General features: G+C 37.4%; 1 protein-coding gene across 3 annotated transcripts in view; it reads right to left on the bottom strand.

The window, feature by feature from the left end:
• The window catches only part of LOC144957384 (uncharacterized), a 70,483-nt gene that overhangs the window by 24,626 nt on the left and 27,422 nt on the right, over positions 1-18,435 (bottom strand). For all 3 annotated transcript variants that reach the window (XR_013642145.1, XM_078888633.1, XM_078888635.1), the window contains exon 2: positions 891-2,485. Coding sequence is in view for 2 of the 3 variants with exons in the window: in XM_078888633.1 (XP_078744759.1) it covers positions 891-2,460 (1,570 nt within the window). In the remaining variant the exon portion in view is untranslated. The remainder of the gene's footprint in view (positions 1-890; positions 2,486-18,435) is intronic.

Genomic DNA, 18,435 nt, shown 5'->3' with positions numbered 1-18,435 from the left:
AGGAGGAGAGGGGGGGGGGAGACGGATGAAACGAAATTTGAATAAGAAACGTTGAATGAACGAAACAGAAATGCGTGTCTAATGAACGTGTGCAAATATGACGAGTGAAAGGCCGTCCCACCCAAAATGGTGTTATAGAATGGAGACAGATAGGTTGTTGTTTGGGTAGATGGAGGAGTAGGCAGGCCGATCGTCTGAATTCTTACAAACGTTAGGAAGAATGAAAATTAGGGAAGAGGAGGAGGAGCAGCAGGAGGAGGAGGCTAATTATGATGATGAAGATGATGATCGTGATGATGAAGATGATGATGATGATGATGATGATGATGATGATGATGATGATGATGATGATGAAGATGATGATGATGATGATGATGATGATGATGATGATAGTGGAGGTGGTGGCGGTGTGTTGGTGTTTATTATTATTATTATTATTATTATTATTATTATTATTATTATTATTATTATTATTATTATTATTATTATTATTATTATTATTATTATTATTATTATATCATTATTATGATGATGATGATGATGATGATGATGATTATGATTATGATAATGATAATGATAATGATTATTATTATTATTAATAATAATAATAATAATAATAACAATAACAATAACAATAACAATAACAATAACAATAACAATAACAATAACAATAACAATAACAATAATAATAATAATAATAATAATAATAATAATAATAATAATAATATACTCATCATTATTATTATCAATATCATTATAATATATATAAATATATATATTATATATATATTTATATATATATATTATATATATATATATATATATATATATATATATATATATATATTATATATATATATATATATATTGTATACGACAACTCGACTGACCTCCAACCATTGGTTCATTGTTACCAAAAGTTTGCACACTGCTGTTGTGTCCAACTGAGAACATCACAATGGGCGTGTCCGGTCTACTCTCTCCTTCCTGATTAATGTGCACCGTCGCCATCTTGTTCCAGCCGGGCGACCTCAAGCTCCCAAACTCCATGCCTTCCACGTCAGCAGCTTTCCCCCTCCTGCCACCCGGGCCGAAGTCATTCTTCTTTAAGACCAAACCCAGACCCCGTGGAAAGTCTCCTCTAAGTGAGGATGACTCAGAGCCGTTGAGTTGACTCGTGGAAGGGTACATCAGAGAGGGAGTCTTTCGCAAAATGCCACTCGAGGGAAAAGTCAACGCATTTTCTGGTGCGGAAGAGGTAGATTTCTTGGGATACGGCGGGCCTCTGAAGGCAGATGGCTGTTTAATGTTGAAGGAAAGGGATGATGAAGACGGGGAGAGATTGGAAGTTGTTGCTGTGTTGAATTCCAAGTCTGGTGAGACGAGGGATGAATTTTCACTGTCGTCACCTTCAAGCGATTGCTCGCGTCGAAGCAGAGGTCGTCTTAGAGAGTCTACTCGGTCAATTTCTCGTCTTTCTGGGAAGTTCAGATTGAGGTTCGTTTTATCAACGGATGGACCAGTTTGTAGCGGGTCTGAGGCGTTTTCGCTCATTTTGTCTGAAGTATCTGCTGGTAGCAAATGGCGACTTAGATCGTTTTGGTTTTCAGTTTCTGTTAAAATCAAATCATCAATTGTTTCATTGCTTCCGTCTGTGTTGCTTTCATCGTTGTTGTCGTCGCTATCGCCATATTTAGACGGCGATGCATTTAGATTCAAATAAGCGATTGGGTTTGGAATAAAAAGTGGTTCCAAGTTTACTGAATCCCTTGTGTACCTTATGTTTTGTGGAGTGATTGTTGCTCTGTCCAGGGATGTGTTGTTTCTTCTGGACGTGGAATGTATTCGTGTCAGTGGGTCAGGGGGATATTCATGGCCTATCGATAAATTTGTATCGCTGTTGGCTTTGTTGTTTGCCTTGTTGGTGTTCCTGTTGTTGTTGCTGCTGTTCTTGTTGTTATTGCTGCTTATGCTGTTGTTAACGCTGTTACTTTCATTTGGTGCTTTGTTGATTGTAGGGAATAATGAATTTGGTTCTTTTTCATTAAATTCAGCGCTAAAAGTACCGGATGTTATTGAATCATCGCTGTCATGGTTGCCGTCTTCTTCATTGACCAACGTGTACTCGTCAGAGGAAGTTGTGTACGACGAAGCTACCGACGACGAGGAAGACGGAGTATTTTCTGGAGTTTTCTCCCCTTCATGATTAATTTCACTGGAAACACCGGTAGGGGGCGGCGATTGTTGTTGTTGTTGTTGTTGTTGATACTGTTGTTCGTAGGTTCCGGTTTGCGGATTTTGATTTTGCGCCAAGATTTGGGTTAGCCTGATAAGATTGCCAAGATTGTTATTGTGAAGATCCTGTTCCGTTTCTTTTTTATCGCCAGAATTATCTAATTTTGTCATCGGAACTTTTTCATTTTCCAATTCACGAGGCGGCGGCTGTTGTTGTCTATTCATGTTATCTGATGATCTGGATTATGAACTGATAAAAGGAAAATAGTAAGTAGGTGAATGAATTATATAAATCAATCGTAATTCAATAAAAGAGACAACGTAATAGATTTTAAAGGGGAGAGAGGGGGATTTGGGGCCTATATCATAGGCTAATGGTGTGACACTTGTCTTTGATTTGTAGGTTCTTGGTTCGAGATAAAGAGAGTTGAGTAGAAAATCAAATTGATTAAGTTGGGTTTTTTTTCTGGCGCTGATATGACCTAAATGTGCCGTAAGCGCCGATAAACTTTGAGAGGATGATGATCCGAGTTTAGATCCCTTTACCAATGAATAAATCCAATATACGACCCTCATAAAATAAATAATAAAATAAATAAAATTCTCTTTATTCATCCCACAGGGGAAATTTTTCTCTAGGGTCTATTCCAAGGGAAGACTGGAATAACCCAGGCGGCAGCGCCGCATAATGAACTAGGACGAGGTGAATTGCTCAAGGCCACATAGCACAGCGGCGGGTGATCGAACTCGGTACCTTTCGGGTACGAAGCAAAGACCGTACCGCGCATAGTTGACTCCTTGGAGAAGGCTCTTTACTCAAATTCTCTCACAGTGCTCATGTGTACAATGAGTACCTGGCCGTTAACAGCGTTGTCTCTGTCGGGAATAAAATTTGTAATATCGCCTGACAGGCGTCATGTCTCGTCCTACATGTTATGTGTTGCTGTTGACCAGGGACACCTTGTAAAGCGCTTTGAGCACATTTAGTGGATATTGCCCTATATAAAAGCTCAAGTTTTTTTTTTTTTTTTTTTTTTTGTGGTAGTCAAGTTCCTTCTCTTATATTATTGACAGTTTTTTTTTCAAAAATTGTTCTTTTTTGCTTTGTTTTGTTTTTGTTTTTATTTTTGTTGTTCAATCTGGTTCAAACACCAGGAGACTGTGGCCCTTTTCACGGAGACGGTAGTAACACCGGTCCGAGCTTCTATCCCGAGGTACTTCTTATAAAAATGATGATGACGAAGATGATAATAATAATAATAATAATGATAATAATAATAATAATAATAATAATAATAATAATAATAATAATAATGATAATAATAATGATAATGATGATGATGATGATGATGATGATGATGATGAAGATGACAATGATGATGATAGTAATAATGATAAGAATGATATTAATGATGGTAATTGAAATAATGACGATGATGATGATGATGATGGTGATGATGATGATGATGATGATGATGCTGATGATGATGATGATGATGATGATGATGCTGATGATGATGATGATGATGATGATGATAATGATGATGATATATCCAGTTGACAAATGCTGTAAGTTTTTAAAAACTAAACACATATCTAGTATCAATAGTAAGATTGTAGCCTGCCCGATTCCCACCCATCATACCTTGAACATAATTAAATTAAATTGAATTGAGCTTCATATAGTGCAATATACACTAAATCTGCTCAAAGCGCTTTACAAGGGGTCCCTGGTCACCAGCAACATTTAACATGTAGGACGGGACATGACGCCTGTTAGGCGATATTACAATTTTTCGGACAAAGACACTGCTGTTAACGGCCAGGTACTCATTTTACACCAGAGTACGGTGAGAGAATTTGAGTAAAGAACCTTTTCCAAGGACTCAACTATGCGCCGAGCGCGAGGCTAGAACCCAGGACCTTTCGATCCGAAAGCGAGTGTCATACCACTAGACCACATAGCCGCAATTAAGGAACATGTCTTGTGTATATTATATTGTATTACGTTTTTATTTCAAAACCAACGAGCATGAAACTTTACACACACACACACACACACACACACACACACACACACACACACACACACACACACATAAAAACCATGAGCTTTCATATTGCACAATATCCAATAAACGTGTTCAATGCATTTTAAAAAGGGTCTCTGAACAATAGTAAAACACGTGGCGTGTAGAACGAAACATGACGCCTGTTAGGCGATTTTACATTATTTATTTTTTTTGCGACAGGCAGAGACAACACCAGGTACTTGTTTTACACCTGATTACGGTGAGATAATGTGAGTAAAGGACTCAACTAATGCGCCGAGCGAGGCTCGAACTCAGGACCTTCCGATCCGAAAGCCAGTGTTATACCACTAGACCACATAGCTGCATAATTAAGGAAGATGCGTTGTTTATATTATGATAAATTTTTACCTATTTTACTTCAAAACCAACACGCGTGTCGCGTTACATAAAAAAGTAGCGTCATAGCTTCATGGTAATCAACACATCACAATCATTGGGTAAACCCATTTGGTGTTGAGGGCTGACACAATTCGAAGAAAAGGCCCTGAAAAATGTCACCACAGATCATTAGATAAAGAGGCTTTGTATTCTATCATGCTGTCTCTTCAAAATGGTGAATCGTTACAAATAAATAACAAAAACACGACCCCACCTTCCTATTGTCGGTCCCCCCCCCCCCCCCATCACCCCAACGTATATATATTTGTAGGTCTGATAACCCACCTTGTTATGGGCTCATTGTTGTAATGTAATCCGGGGCATCGTAGCTCAGCGGTACGGTCTTTGCTTCTTACCCAAAAAGGTACGGAGTTCGATCACCCGCTGCGCTGTGCTGTGTGTCCTTGAGCAAGTCACCACATCGCCTTAGCGCAATCTAGGAGCTGCACTGCGGCTAACGCCTGGGTTATCCCAGTCTTTTCATTGGAATAGACCCTAGAGACAAATTTCCCCTTTGGAATGAATAAAAGGAATTTGTTAAAAAAAAATTAAAAAATTGAGCTTTATATAGCGCAAAATCCACTAAATGTGCTCGAAGCGCTTTACAATGGGTCCCTGGTCAACAGCAATATTTAACATGTAGGACGGGGCATGACGCCTTATAGGCGATATTACAATTTTTCGGACAAAGACAACGCTGTTAACGGCCAGGTACTCATTTTACACCTGAGTTTACGGTGAGAGAATGTGAGTAAAGAGCCTTTTCCAAGGACTCAACTATGCGTCGAGCGCGAGGCTCGAACCCAGGACCTTTCGATCCGAAGGTGAGTGACATACCACTAGATCACATAGCCGCACATTTGAATTTGAATTTGAAAGGAAATACTCTCTCTCTCAAGCCAACGTAAAATTATTGTTCAATAAAACAATGTTAAATCAAGTCAATAACTGTGTTCGGTTATCAGACCTGCAAATACGTGCCCCTCCCCCCCCCCCCCCATCCCCACCCCGCATTCACCTCTTTCTATCCAGCCATCCTTTAGACCTGAGATGCACATTCCTCCCACCAAATCCAAGCATCAGTAACACACTTTATAGTCACCTGGAACAACTACAAAAGACGTCTAACTTCTACGTCATGGCACAAGAGCTCATGTGGTCGCTGGTTCGGATAAGTAAGTAAGTAAGTACACTCATATTATGTAGACCAAATCCGCGTCTATTCTACACAAGAGGTGCGTTGCGGGTTCACCCATTATTTAGATCACCTCGTTGGATGGAACGAACGGCACGGAAAGACGCGAACACGGAAGTCACACAAAACTCGTATTTAGAACACACATATTAAAACACATATTTAGAAATTTGGCCAGAAAACTCGTCCTTCAAATATCGATCGATTTAAATGACCCTCGTCTTAGCAAAACTTTCAAACCTGGGACTTCGGCGAAGTAAAAAAATCTAGAATTACAATTAAAGCATCCAAGAAAAGGTAAGACAAAGTGGAATTTGTTCAAATAGGGAACAGATGTAGATTCCAAGAGCACACCGTCAAAGTACTTAGTTTGAGATCACCTAAAAGTCTCATCCAGACACAAGCAAAGGTCCCCACTAAGAGGAATACACTCAAATGTGTACAAATCATATGTGACATGTAAATAAAAAATAATAGAGTGCATAACAGAGAGATGATTTACAAGGAAAAAAATATCATCTCCCAAAACTAACTATACATTCGACTGTTTCCCTCCCAGCCAGAGTATCCGGCTAGTGCCAGGACATAACCAAGTAATCTCATTCCAAGACAATGACAGAAAGCATGTTGTAAAGAAGATAAAGGGGGATAGAAGACACAGTATGGACCCCCCTGCCCACTATGAGAGGTCAGGAACCCCACCCAGAAAGCAATAGCGTTAAAAAGTTGTTGAAAAGTGTCATATAAATGACATGCTGTGTTAAAACGAGTTTATGAAGGGGGTGGGGGGGGGGGGGAGGAGGAAAAGCAACACTTAGTTACTCTGCATGCTATTCTTTGACGCTAAATAAATCGCAAAATGTCCTTTTTATAAAAAAAAACTCGATAAAAAAAAACAAATTACTAATCTCCTGATTATGCGAGAAGGGGGAGGGGGGGGGGGACATCATTTGACATAACGCAGACTTGACATATGTTTGTTTGAACTAACAGTCTGACATGACACTCGACCAAGTTATGACCAACTTGGCAAGCCATTTTTCAGGATACAGTAGTCGCTGAATTCTGGCACGCTCCCGAGAGAAGCCGAATAACGTGCTAGATCCTGAGCGAAACGAAATCCGATGCTCATGGGAGGTAACGGCTTATTATAGAAAAAACTCGGTCACGCGGCTCCAGCGTGCTGTGTTCACAGCGTGCTGGAATTCGATTCAATAGTCCGATGTCACGTCGCCCAGCAACGGCGACCGTCGTGGTTCTAAACAAAGAAAATCGGTACTTTTTATTCTTCATGCTGGCTAGAACTTTTCCTATGTCTTGTGATCAGAATGTATAAAAGTCAAAACATGATCATATTTATAATGGGGTTTTTTCCTCTGGATATGCTTTTATGCTCGTCGGAGAAATATTTCAAAAGGGCGTCCGCCATTGTTCCGATAGTTTAGAGCCAGTTACTAAGTTACCATGCGTCATTACGAGGGAAGTGACGTCACGACTGTTGAAGTGAATTCGGCGTATACTGTAAAACAATAACGTTTTAGTTGGCCTAATTTTTAACTGATTGTAATAAAAGGAATTATTGTGATACTTTCACACCGACGTACAGTTATATGCAGGTCTGATCACCCATTTCGTTATGACCTCATTGTTGTAATGGACATCTCAAAAAAAATCACACAAAATATTGTTCATGATATCAATGTTAAAACTAACTAGGCCCATAAGCAAGGTGGGATGTCAGACCTTCATATATGTACACGTTGTTCATACCGATGCGTACATTTCGACTAAAGAGGAAAAATATATAGTGTATGTTACGCATATCTTTAAGTTAGAATAGTCGGAGATTATAATTTCATTTTGATACGCTAGGTTCTTATGATACAACTGTGCTATCAAAATGATACAACAAAATATATTATAATATGACCATCAAGGATCTCGATAGCTCAGTTGTTAGAGCATTCGCTTCATAACGAAACGGACAAAGATCGATCCCATGTGCGGTCGAGGTTGTCTTTTTTTTTTTTTTTTTGCTTCCCCCCCCCTCCCCCGCGCCCAGTCCACCAACAGTGATTGGGTAGCTGGGACTTTTAGATCTGGCCGAAAGCACTTTGCGAGAAAGACTACTAGCGTCCTATCCAAAGGGTAGCATGTAATTGCTTTTGCCCATTTCACGTTATCAAAACCGGGATAAACTCCCGCTCAATTGGCCTAATAGCTCTGAAAAAGACCACTTTATGTTTTTCTTTTTTCGTTTTTAAAATATTACTTTTTATTCAGACGAATGTGTTAATCCCTGATGAGAATTCTGAGGACTTGTTTTAACAGCGACGTGAGATTTGTGTCAATGTGTGTTTAAGAGAGGCTAAATGATTTGGAGTGGCCGTTCGTCCGTTTGCCTATCTGTACATATTGTATGCACGCATTCGGGGCGATAGAGGTTAAATTTAACATAAACCATTTATTTATTTAAATCTCTCTTATGGCTTTTAACCCTCTCCTTACCGGCCACTTTTTAGAAATTCCCCAGAAAAATTCACACCCACCCGACACAAAAATAGACTTTTTCTAACCAAACACAATATTAACAAGTGCATTCTGTAAAGAATGTTGTTTAGCAAAATCATGTCTACAACGCAGTGTTTAGTAGTTATAGCTGTAATCAAAGCATTTCTTTACATGTTGTGATGTACCTGAAAGAGGATATTCAAAAACTTGAGAGAGTCCAGAGACAAGGCGCCCGGTTCATAACTGGGAACTATAAGAGCAGAACCCCAGGATGCATGACAAAAATGTTAGAAGAAAGAAACCTCATCAGCCTCCAACAAAGAAGAAAAGAAACCCGTCTGTCATCCATGTTCAAGATTGTAACAGATCAAATACAATAAATAAAGGCAGACTCCTTTTTCACGCAACGACCAAACAAAAGAAAAATCCGAGCACTCACTTTGCCAACTACATAACCGAAAACCCAATTGAGAGATACGCCAAAAACAATTCGAACTGCTTCAAAATCCCACAGACAAGAACACAAAACTACAGAAATTCTTTCTTCATTAGAACTATCTCGGAGTGGAATGGGCTGGATGAACTGGTCATCATGGCACCACACCTAAACGATTTCAAGGCCCGACTGACATGGGCCCGCGCCCAATGAGGACGCCGCTGAAATACAACCAGACCATTGGTTTCTTCAGGGCCAACATACAGATACAGACACAAGAGGAAGCAGAATGAGAAAGTTGTCGGTTGTATCGTAACGAATGTGACGATTTTCCTATGGGTGGTACGTAGGGGGTTAATGACCGACCCATCGCCTCAAACGGTGATTTGAAATATGTGACCCTCCGTCTCAAAACGGTATTATGTCGGGATGATTCAGACCCCAGAAAGTGAATTTAGAGATAGAATAATGAGAAATTGGACCTTAGAAGTTATTGTAAAGCAAGAAATAGTATTTATACTCCAGCATAACGTACAGAAATTAAACCTAAGTTGGATATTTGTGGCATTGAATTCAATTTCCCTAACTGAGTGGATCCCGACATAATACCGCTTTGAGACGTAGGGTCACATTTTAGATGGCTTGAAATTTGAGATTTTAAGTTTTTATCGCTTTAAGAAACTGTATCTATTGAGGTTGACGTGTACATGTATATGCAGGTCTGACAGCCGAAGGCATTTATCGGCCTAGTTTAACAATGTTGCAATGGACAATATTTTGCATCATTTTTTTGTTTGTTTTTGTTGAGATTGCTATTACAACGCTGAGCCCACAACGACGTGCACTTACTTGAAGGTCTGATAACCCAATACATAATGGGCTCTTTGTTGTAATGGAGAAAAATATTGTCCATTACAAGATGTTAAACTAAACCCATAAGGCGTTCGGGTGTCAGACCTGCATATATGCACACGTTGGCCCATAATGAATTGGGTTGTCAGATCTGTAAATATCTTCACGTCGATTGAGCTCAATTAATTTTCATTTATTATTTTTGACTATTCTTTTATATTATCTAAGCGTAGCTTTTATTGATTTATAGCCTGACAACAATAATCGTATTGTGAAAAAAAACAAAACAAAACAACAACAAAAAAAACAAAAACAACAACAGCAACAACAAACAAACAAACAAACAAACAAACAAAACAACAACAAACAAACAAACAAACAAACAAAACAACAACAAACAAACAAACAAACAAACTGACCGGATTTCGAAATGAAAACGTCTTGTCGATTTCTATCTTTTTTTCCTTTTCCTTTCTCTTTTAATTATTTTTCGTTTCCGGCTATGTAGTCTTGTGGTATGACACTAGCCTTCGGATCGGAAGTTCCTGGGTTCGAGCCTCGCTCGGCGCACAGTTGAGTCCTTGGAAGAGGCTTTTTACTCATATTCTCTCACCGTACTCAGGTGTAAAATGAATACGTGCCGTAAACAGCGTTGTCTCTGTCTAAAAATTTTTTTTGTAATATCGCATAACAGGTGTCATGTCACGTCCTACATGTTAGGCGTTGCTGCTGGCCCTGTAAAGTGCTTTGAGCACGTGTAGTGGATATTGCGCTATATAAAAGTTAAATTTTTATTTGTAATTTTAATTTCTTAATTTATTTATTATTATTTTTTTGGTCTAGTCCTTTCTGATTTCACTGGATTTCAACTTTTTTTTAAAGATGTGATTGCAACATTAATTTTTAAAAAAGGTTTATTGTTTTGAAAAATAGTTTTTTAAATTTATTTTCTTTAGTTGATTGTATTGTGCTCTTGTTCTCTTGTTTTAGTGATGTCGAGATATTATGTTGTTTGTTGTGCTCCAAGATCACACTATCAAAGTATTAAGTTTGAGATCATCTAAAAGTCTCATCCAGACACAAGCACAGGTCCCCACTAAAAGGAATACACTCAGATGTTTACAAATCATATATAATATGTATACAAAATATAACTATACCATCTCCCAAAACTAACTTTACATTTGACTGTTTCCCTCTCAGCCAGGGTATCCGACTTGGGCCAGGACAAAACCAAATATCTCATTCCAAGACAAAGACAGAAAGCAGTTGAAAAACATATATATAGGGGGATAGAAGACACATCAAGGACCTCCCTACCCACTATGGGAGGTCAGGATCCCCACCCAGGATGTCGAGATATGATATGCTTCTAAATACAAAGCGCCATTAAACGACGTTACTTCATCTTCAATGGTCTTCCCGTAAGATGGTACACATGTGTTGTATTTCGCTGACATAAGAGTAAGATTATTCAGTACATTACCTACCTAGTGGTCAGCAATGCATAACGACTGGTCACTTGTGTGGTTGTGGATTTTGTTTTAGGTGCAAATTGTTTTTGTTTTTAACAAACTGAGGAGGAGGAGGAAGAAGGAGAAGAAAAAGAAGAAGAAGAAGAAGAAGAAGAAGAAGAAGAAGAAGAAGAAGAAGAAGAAGAAGAAGAAGAAAGAAGAAGAAGAAGAAGAAGAAGAAGAAGAAGAAGAAAGAAGAAGAAGAAGAGAAGAAGAAGAAGAAGAAGAAGAAGAAGAAGAAGAAGAAGAAGAAGAAGAAGAAGAAGAAGAAGAAGAAGAAGAAGAAGAAGAAGAAGAAGAAGAAGAAGGAAGAAGAAGAAGAAGAAGAAGAAGAAGAAGAAGAAGAAGAAGAAGAAGAAGAAGAAGAAGAAGAAAGAAGAAGAAGAAGAAGAAGAAGAAGAAGAAGAAGAAGAAGAAGAAGAAGAAGAAGAAGAAGAAGAAGAAGAAGAAGAAGAAGAGAAGAAGAAGAAGAAGAAGAAGAAGAAGAAGAAGAAGAAGAAGAAGAAGAAGAAGAAGAAGGAAGAAGAAGGAAGAAGAAGAAGAAGAAGAAGAAGAAGAAGAAGAAGAAGAAGAAGAAGAAGAAGAAGAAGAAGAAGAAGAAGAAGAAGAAAAAGAAGAGAAGAAGAAGAAGAAGAAGAAGAAGAAGAAGAAGAAGAAGAAGAAGAAGAAGAAGAAGAAGAAGAAGAAGAAGAAGAAGAAGAAGAAGAAGAAGAAGAAGAAGAAGAAGAGAAGAGAAGAAGAAGAAGAAGAAGAAGAAGAAGAAGAAGAAGAAGAAGAAGAAGAAGAAGAAGAAGAAGAAGAAGAAGAAGAAGAAGAGAAGAAGAAGAAGAAGAAGAAGAAGAAGAAGAAGAAGAAGAAGAAGAAGAAGAAGAGAAGAAGAAGAAGAAGAAGAAGAAGAAGAAGAAGAAGAAGAAGAAGAAGAAGAAGAAGAAGAAGAAGAAGAAGAAGAAGAAGAAGAAAGAAGAAGAAGAAGAAGAAGAAGAAGAAGAAGAAGAAGAAGAAGAAGAAGAAGAAGAAGAAGAAGAGAAGAAGAAGAGAAGAAGAAGAAGAAGAAGAAGAAGAAGAAGAAGAAGAAGAAGAAGAGAAGAAGAAGAAGAAGAAGAAGAAGAAGAAGAAGAGAAGGAGGAGGAGGAGGAGGAGGAGGAGGAGGAGGAGGAGGAGGAAGAGGAGGAGGAGGAAGTGGAGGAGGAGGAAGTGGAGGAGGAGGAAGGAGGAGGAGGAGAAGGGAGGAGGAGGAGGAGAGAGGAGGAGGAGGAGAAGGAGGAGGAGGATGAGGAAGAGGAGGAGGAGGAAGAGGAGGGGGAGGAGGAGAATAGGAGGAGTAGAAGAGGAAGTAGTAGTAGAAGAAGAAGAATAAGAAGAAGAGGTAGTAGAAGAAGAAGAAGAATAGGAGAAAGAAATAAAGAACAAAAGAAAAGAAAAGGAACAGAAGAGAGAGAGAGAGAAGGAGAGAGAGAGAGAGAGAGAGAGAGAGAGAGAGAGAGAGAGAGAGAGAGAGAAGGAGAGAGAGAGAGGAGAGAGAGAGAGAGAGATTTTATGTGTCTTTAAACTATTTCACGACATGTCAAAATGCTCTATTTCAAGATATCTTTAAAGGTGCCAGGATTCCTTTTACATTTCAGCCAGTGTAAAACACTTCTTAAAACTACATAACAATTGTGTTAATACAACGTTGACATCAATTGACAGATCTGATAAAATCCAAACGTGTCGCAAAAAATAATAGAATTGAATAAAGAGATTTCTTTGTAGATGGAACGAGAGGGGACGGAATTGACAAACTGGCAACATCAGTACTGCCGTGCTCTGGAAAAACACATATTTAGAAATTTGACCAGAAAACTCGTCCTTCAAATATCGATCCAATTAAATGACCCTCGTCTTAGCAAAAAACTTTCAAACCTGGGATTTCGCGAAAGAAATACTCTTGATTGCACGATGCATTATTAGTTGTAAATCTGGATTCAAAGTCATGTGCGTCAAGAAAGCATCTTTTGACTTTGGCTAAAGGATAATTTATGAAACCTGGAGAAGTTAGTTTGTTGCTTTAGGTCTCTTCCAACACAATTGAGGTTATATGAGAGACCGCTGAAACAAAAAAACAAGCAATCTAACAAAAATAGTACAAATGTAAATCAAAATCATAACCTAAAGATATCATAAGCTAAATTATAAATAACCAAGAACAAACAGGCAGAAGATTTACAGAAAAAAAAATATCCCCTGTCAAAAATACAATCACAAACCAAAGAAGCAGGATAGGCTAGTAAAGAGAAGAAGAAACGACATCAGTATCGGATCGTACACCCATGCGAACATCATAGGTATACGATTCAAGGGTGATGCTCCCATCCAACCACCCGCAACCTGGAGGAGAACTGCGCAGGGATAACTAAATCAAAAGCACGGGGCCTTAGCATAGAGACCGCAACAGAGGCAGAGAAAGACCGAGAACATTGGCGATCATTTGCTGTTGCCTCAAGTACCCGACGGCCTAGAGAGGATTGAGTGAGTGATGAGTGATGATATGTTTGGTGTTTTGTTTTTAATGGTTTTACGGCGCTTGCAACACATTAAGGTCATATCAGCGCCAGTAAAATGGAAGAAAATGGGATAGTGAAAAGTTCTAGAATTACAATTAAAGCACACAAGAGAAAGCAAGACAAAGAGGAATTTGTTCAAATAGGAAATAGATATAGATTCCAAGAGCACACTATCAAAGTACTTAGTTTGAGATCACCTAAAAGTCTCACCCAGACACAAGCACAGGTCCCCACTAAAAGGAATAAACTCAAATGTTTTACAAATCATATATAATACATTAACAAAACATAATACAATGCATAACAGAGAGATGATTTACAAGGAAAAAAAATATCATCTCCCAAAACTTTTTACACATTTGACTGTTTCCCTCACAGCAAGGGCATCCGGCCAGGACCAGGACAAAACCAAGTAATCACATTCCAAGACAAAGACAGAAAGCAAGTTGGAAAACATATATAGGGGGATAGAAGACACAGTAAGTACCTCCCTGCCCGCTATGGGAGGTCAGGAACCCCACCCAGAGTGATGATATAGATGAGGCTAATTCGACGTTTACACATATGCAGGTCTGTCATCCTAAGACAATTGTGGACCTAATTTAACACTACTGTAATGGACAATATTTTGCGTCATTTTTTGGGGAGATTTCCATCACCACGATGAGCCCATAATAAATTGGGTTATCAGACCTGCAAAAAAGTGCACGTCGGGCTAAATCAAATCACTGCCTCGTCGTTTTATATAATAATTCAATGACAAAACACAAACCGGAAGAAGTGTTCGTGATAGTGTGACAAATCACACCGATTACATTAAATGTCACAGTCTCCAGATGTGTGCAATTTGATGAGACTACCGACTTCCGGTTATCTATGAGATCATTCCAGACGTGACAGTATTGCAGTTCACACTGCACATTATACAATTATATACCATTTTTTATACCATTATTAACATTATATTTTACAGTGAATGACATAATCGGTCTGATGGTGAAAAGGTTTGAACTGAGATAGTGCCAAGTTTAGTTAGAAGGTCAATTTTGATTTCTAAAAATGAGTTCTTGTCATAATTAGTTAAATCAACCCTTTTTGTACATCTTCGGGAAATAGCAAAGCTTAATTTCACTTCTAAATATTTTTTTACCGCTAGTCAAATTGAAAAAGTATGAAATTTGAGAAAAGTTGCTGGATACCTTTCCCATACATTTGACCACAACTTCATGAAAAATCATCCGATTTACTTCAAATAAAGATTAAAATGTTATGATGAGCACTTTTTTCAGAAAATGCAAAAATAAAAAAAAAATAATAAAAAAATAAAGTCAAATCCAAACTGTTCACCTTTCGACTGATTATGTCATGCACTGACACATATTTTTTAAACATCAATTTATAAAATCCTTTACTACAACTTTTCTATTGACCTTTTTATTCTACATTACGTGCCATGTAATTTATACGATGTAATTTTTCTCAGTCAATTTACAATAGTATTACACTGTAACTAATTCTTAGCTTTTTACTGATCTTTTTTTTTATTATATGTTGACATCAATGTACCTTTTCTAGATATTTATATCATTACACTTTTATAATCTGTATGTCCTTTAATTTACACTATGTAATTATTCTTACAGCCTACAATATTATTACACTATATATACCTATTACCAAATTTTACTTTATCACATTATACGTATATTATGTTTATGTATGTATCATTGTCGGCATTTTATACGTCTGTACAAAAATTTCCTTTTGGATGAATAAAGTACATTATTATTATTATTATTATTAGTATTATTATTATTATTATTATTATTATTATTATTATTATTATTATTATTATTATTATTATTATTATTATTATTATTATTATTATAATAATAAATGAGACCAATCCAATCAAAATGGTAATATGTTAGCGTGAGCCTGGTGCTTGAAATTGAATTTTTAATTCATACATTTCCGTTAGAATCAATGCCTTTTAAAGGGAAGGGGGAAGGGGGGCGGGGGTGAAATTAATTTTTTAATCTAAAAAAAAAAGAGCATTTATAAACTGGCGGATGTTGTGAGTATTTTACCTAAACGCAAAACACCAGACGTCGCTGGAATCAACTATCGCTATTTTTACTTACCTTTATGTTTTTTTTTTTTAAAGGGTTTTACGGCGCTTGCAACACATTAAGGTCATATCAGATCCAGTAAAAAGGAAGAAAATGGGATAGTAAAAAGTTCTAGAATTACAATTAAAGCGCCAAAGAAAAGATGAGACAAAGGAGAATTGGTTCAAATAGGGAACAGATGTAGATTCCAAGAGCATACCACCAATGTATTTAGTTTGAGATCACCTAAAAGTCTCATCCAGACACAAGCACAGGTCCCCACTAAGAGGAAAACACTTAAATGTTTACAAATCATATATAAAGAAAGCATAAAACAGTGCATAACAGAGAGATGATTTACAAGGGAGAAAAAATCATCTTCCAAAACTATAACTATACATTTGACTGTTTCCATCTTAGCCAGGGTATCCGGTCAGGGCCAGGACAAAACCAAGTAATCTCATTCCAAGACAAAGACAGAAAGCAATTGAAAATCAGGTACAGGGGGATAGAAGACACAGCAAGTATCTCCCGGCCCACTATGGGAGGTCGGGAACCCCACCCAGTTACTTACCGTTTAGATTATATCCAGTGTGTTAAAACTCAAAGATTGAACCAAAGCTGAACCAAAGCTACACATTCAACTATCTGTTCTACACACTTGATCAAATCTCTTTGTTTTCTATTCACTTTGACAACGCCACTACCACATTATCTCATTTGTCTGGAGTGTTTCATTCATCCTGTTTTGTTGATATAGGGGAAACCCGAAACGTCTACATTATCTATTTTCGTATATTAAATTGAAGCTTACATTCAATTTCACATTGTTGTTTATTCCTTTGAGCTTCGAGCAGCAACATTTACGTTTTCTAAATATCGTCCCGATAGACAGATACAATAATGCTTACAATGAAAAAACAAACAAACACTTTTTATCATTTTTGGCTGAAAAAAAAACAAAACTCCCACACATTTACTGCAAACATTCGTCGATTAAAATCTCCCTCATTTTGTGAAAAAAATCTGAAACCTGGGACATCTTGGATATTTTCCAGGAAGTTCGAAGTTTGAAAGTTGTTTTTTTGTTTTGTTTTGTTTTTGCCATAACGAGGCTCCTTTTAATGAATCGATATTAATTTGAAGGACGAGTTATCTGGCTAAAACTTTTTTTTTCTCTGGACAAATTGAGATACAAAAATAATATGTTTTGTCAGCAACAGATACAGCATGCTATTGTGTCCGCAATCCACGGTAACTGGATACATAGGTTACTTTATTTATTGCTTTTTCCTATCTCCTTACATAAATAACCCAACATAATAACGTATAAAATGGTGCAATGTTGCATGATGATGATGGTGGCACTACTACTACTACTACTACTACTACTACTACTACTACTACTACTAACTACCACTAACTACCACTAACTACTAACTACTACTAACTACTAACTACTACTAACTACCACTAACTACTAACTACTACTACTAACTACTACTACTAACTACTACTACTAACTACTACTTCTACTACTACTACTACGACTGCATTATACACTACAAACTACACTACTACTACTACACTAACAACTACGACTACTACACTACTACGACTATACTACTACTACTACTTACACTACTACATACTACTACGACTACTACTACTACTACTACTACACTACTACGACTATACTAACTCACACTACTACTACTACTACACTACTACTACTACTTATACTACTACTACTACTACTACACCACGACTACTACTACTACTACTACTACTACTACGTATCTACTGACTACCTAACGACTACTACTAACTACTACACTACTACTACTACTACTACTACTACGACTTAACTACACACTACTACTACTACTACTACTACTACTACTACTACTACTACAACTACTACGACTACTACTACGACTACTACTACACTACTACTACAATACTACGACACTACTACACCTACTAACTACGACTACTACTACTAACTACTACTACTACTACTACTACTACTACTACACTACTACTACTACTACATACTACTACACTACTACACTACTACACTACTAACTACTACTACTACTACCGACTTACTACTACTACTGACTACTATCACTACTACTACTACTACTACTACGACTACTACTACTACTACTACTAACTACTACGACTCCCTACTACTACGACTACTACGACTACTACTACTACTACGACTACTACTACTACTACTACTACACGACTACTACTACTACTACTACTACTACTACACTACTAGATACACTACACTACTACTACTGACATACTACGACTACTACTAACTAACTACTCTACTACTACACTACTACTACACTACTATCTACACTACTACTACACTACTCGACTACTACTACTAACTACGACCTACTACACTACTACGACTACTACTACACACTAGCACTACTACATACACTACTACGACTACTGACTACTACAACTACTACTACTGACTACTACTACTACTACTACTACACTACTACTACTACTACTACCTACTACTACTACATCACTAC

The sequence above is a fragment of the Berghia stephanieae genome, chromosome 11 (assembly GCF_034508935.2).
Source record: "Berghia stephanieae isolate SIO BIC M18660-M18661 chromosome 11, UCSD_Bste_1.3, whole genome shotgun sequence".
Classification (NCBI taxonomy): Eukaryota; Metazoa; Mollusca; class Gastropoda; order Nudibranchia; family Aeolidiidae; genus Berghia; species Berghia stephanieae.
The sequence above is the reverse complement of the archived record's forward strand: the minus strand, read 5'-3'. Positions and strand labels throughout refer to the sequence as shown.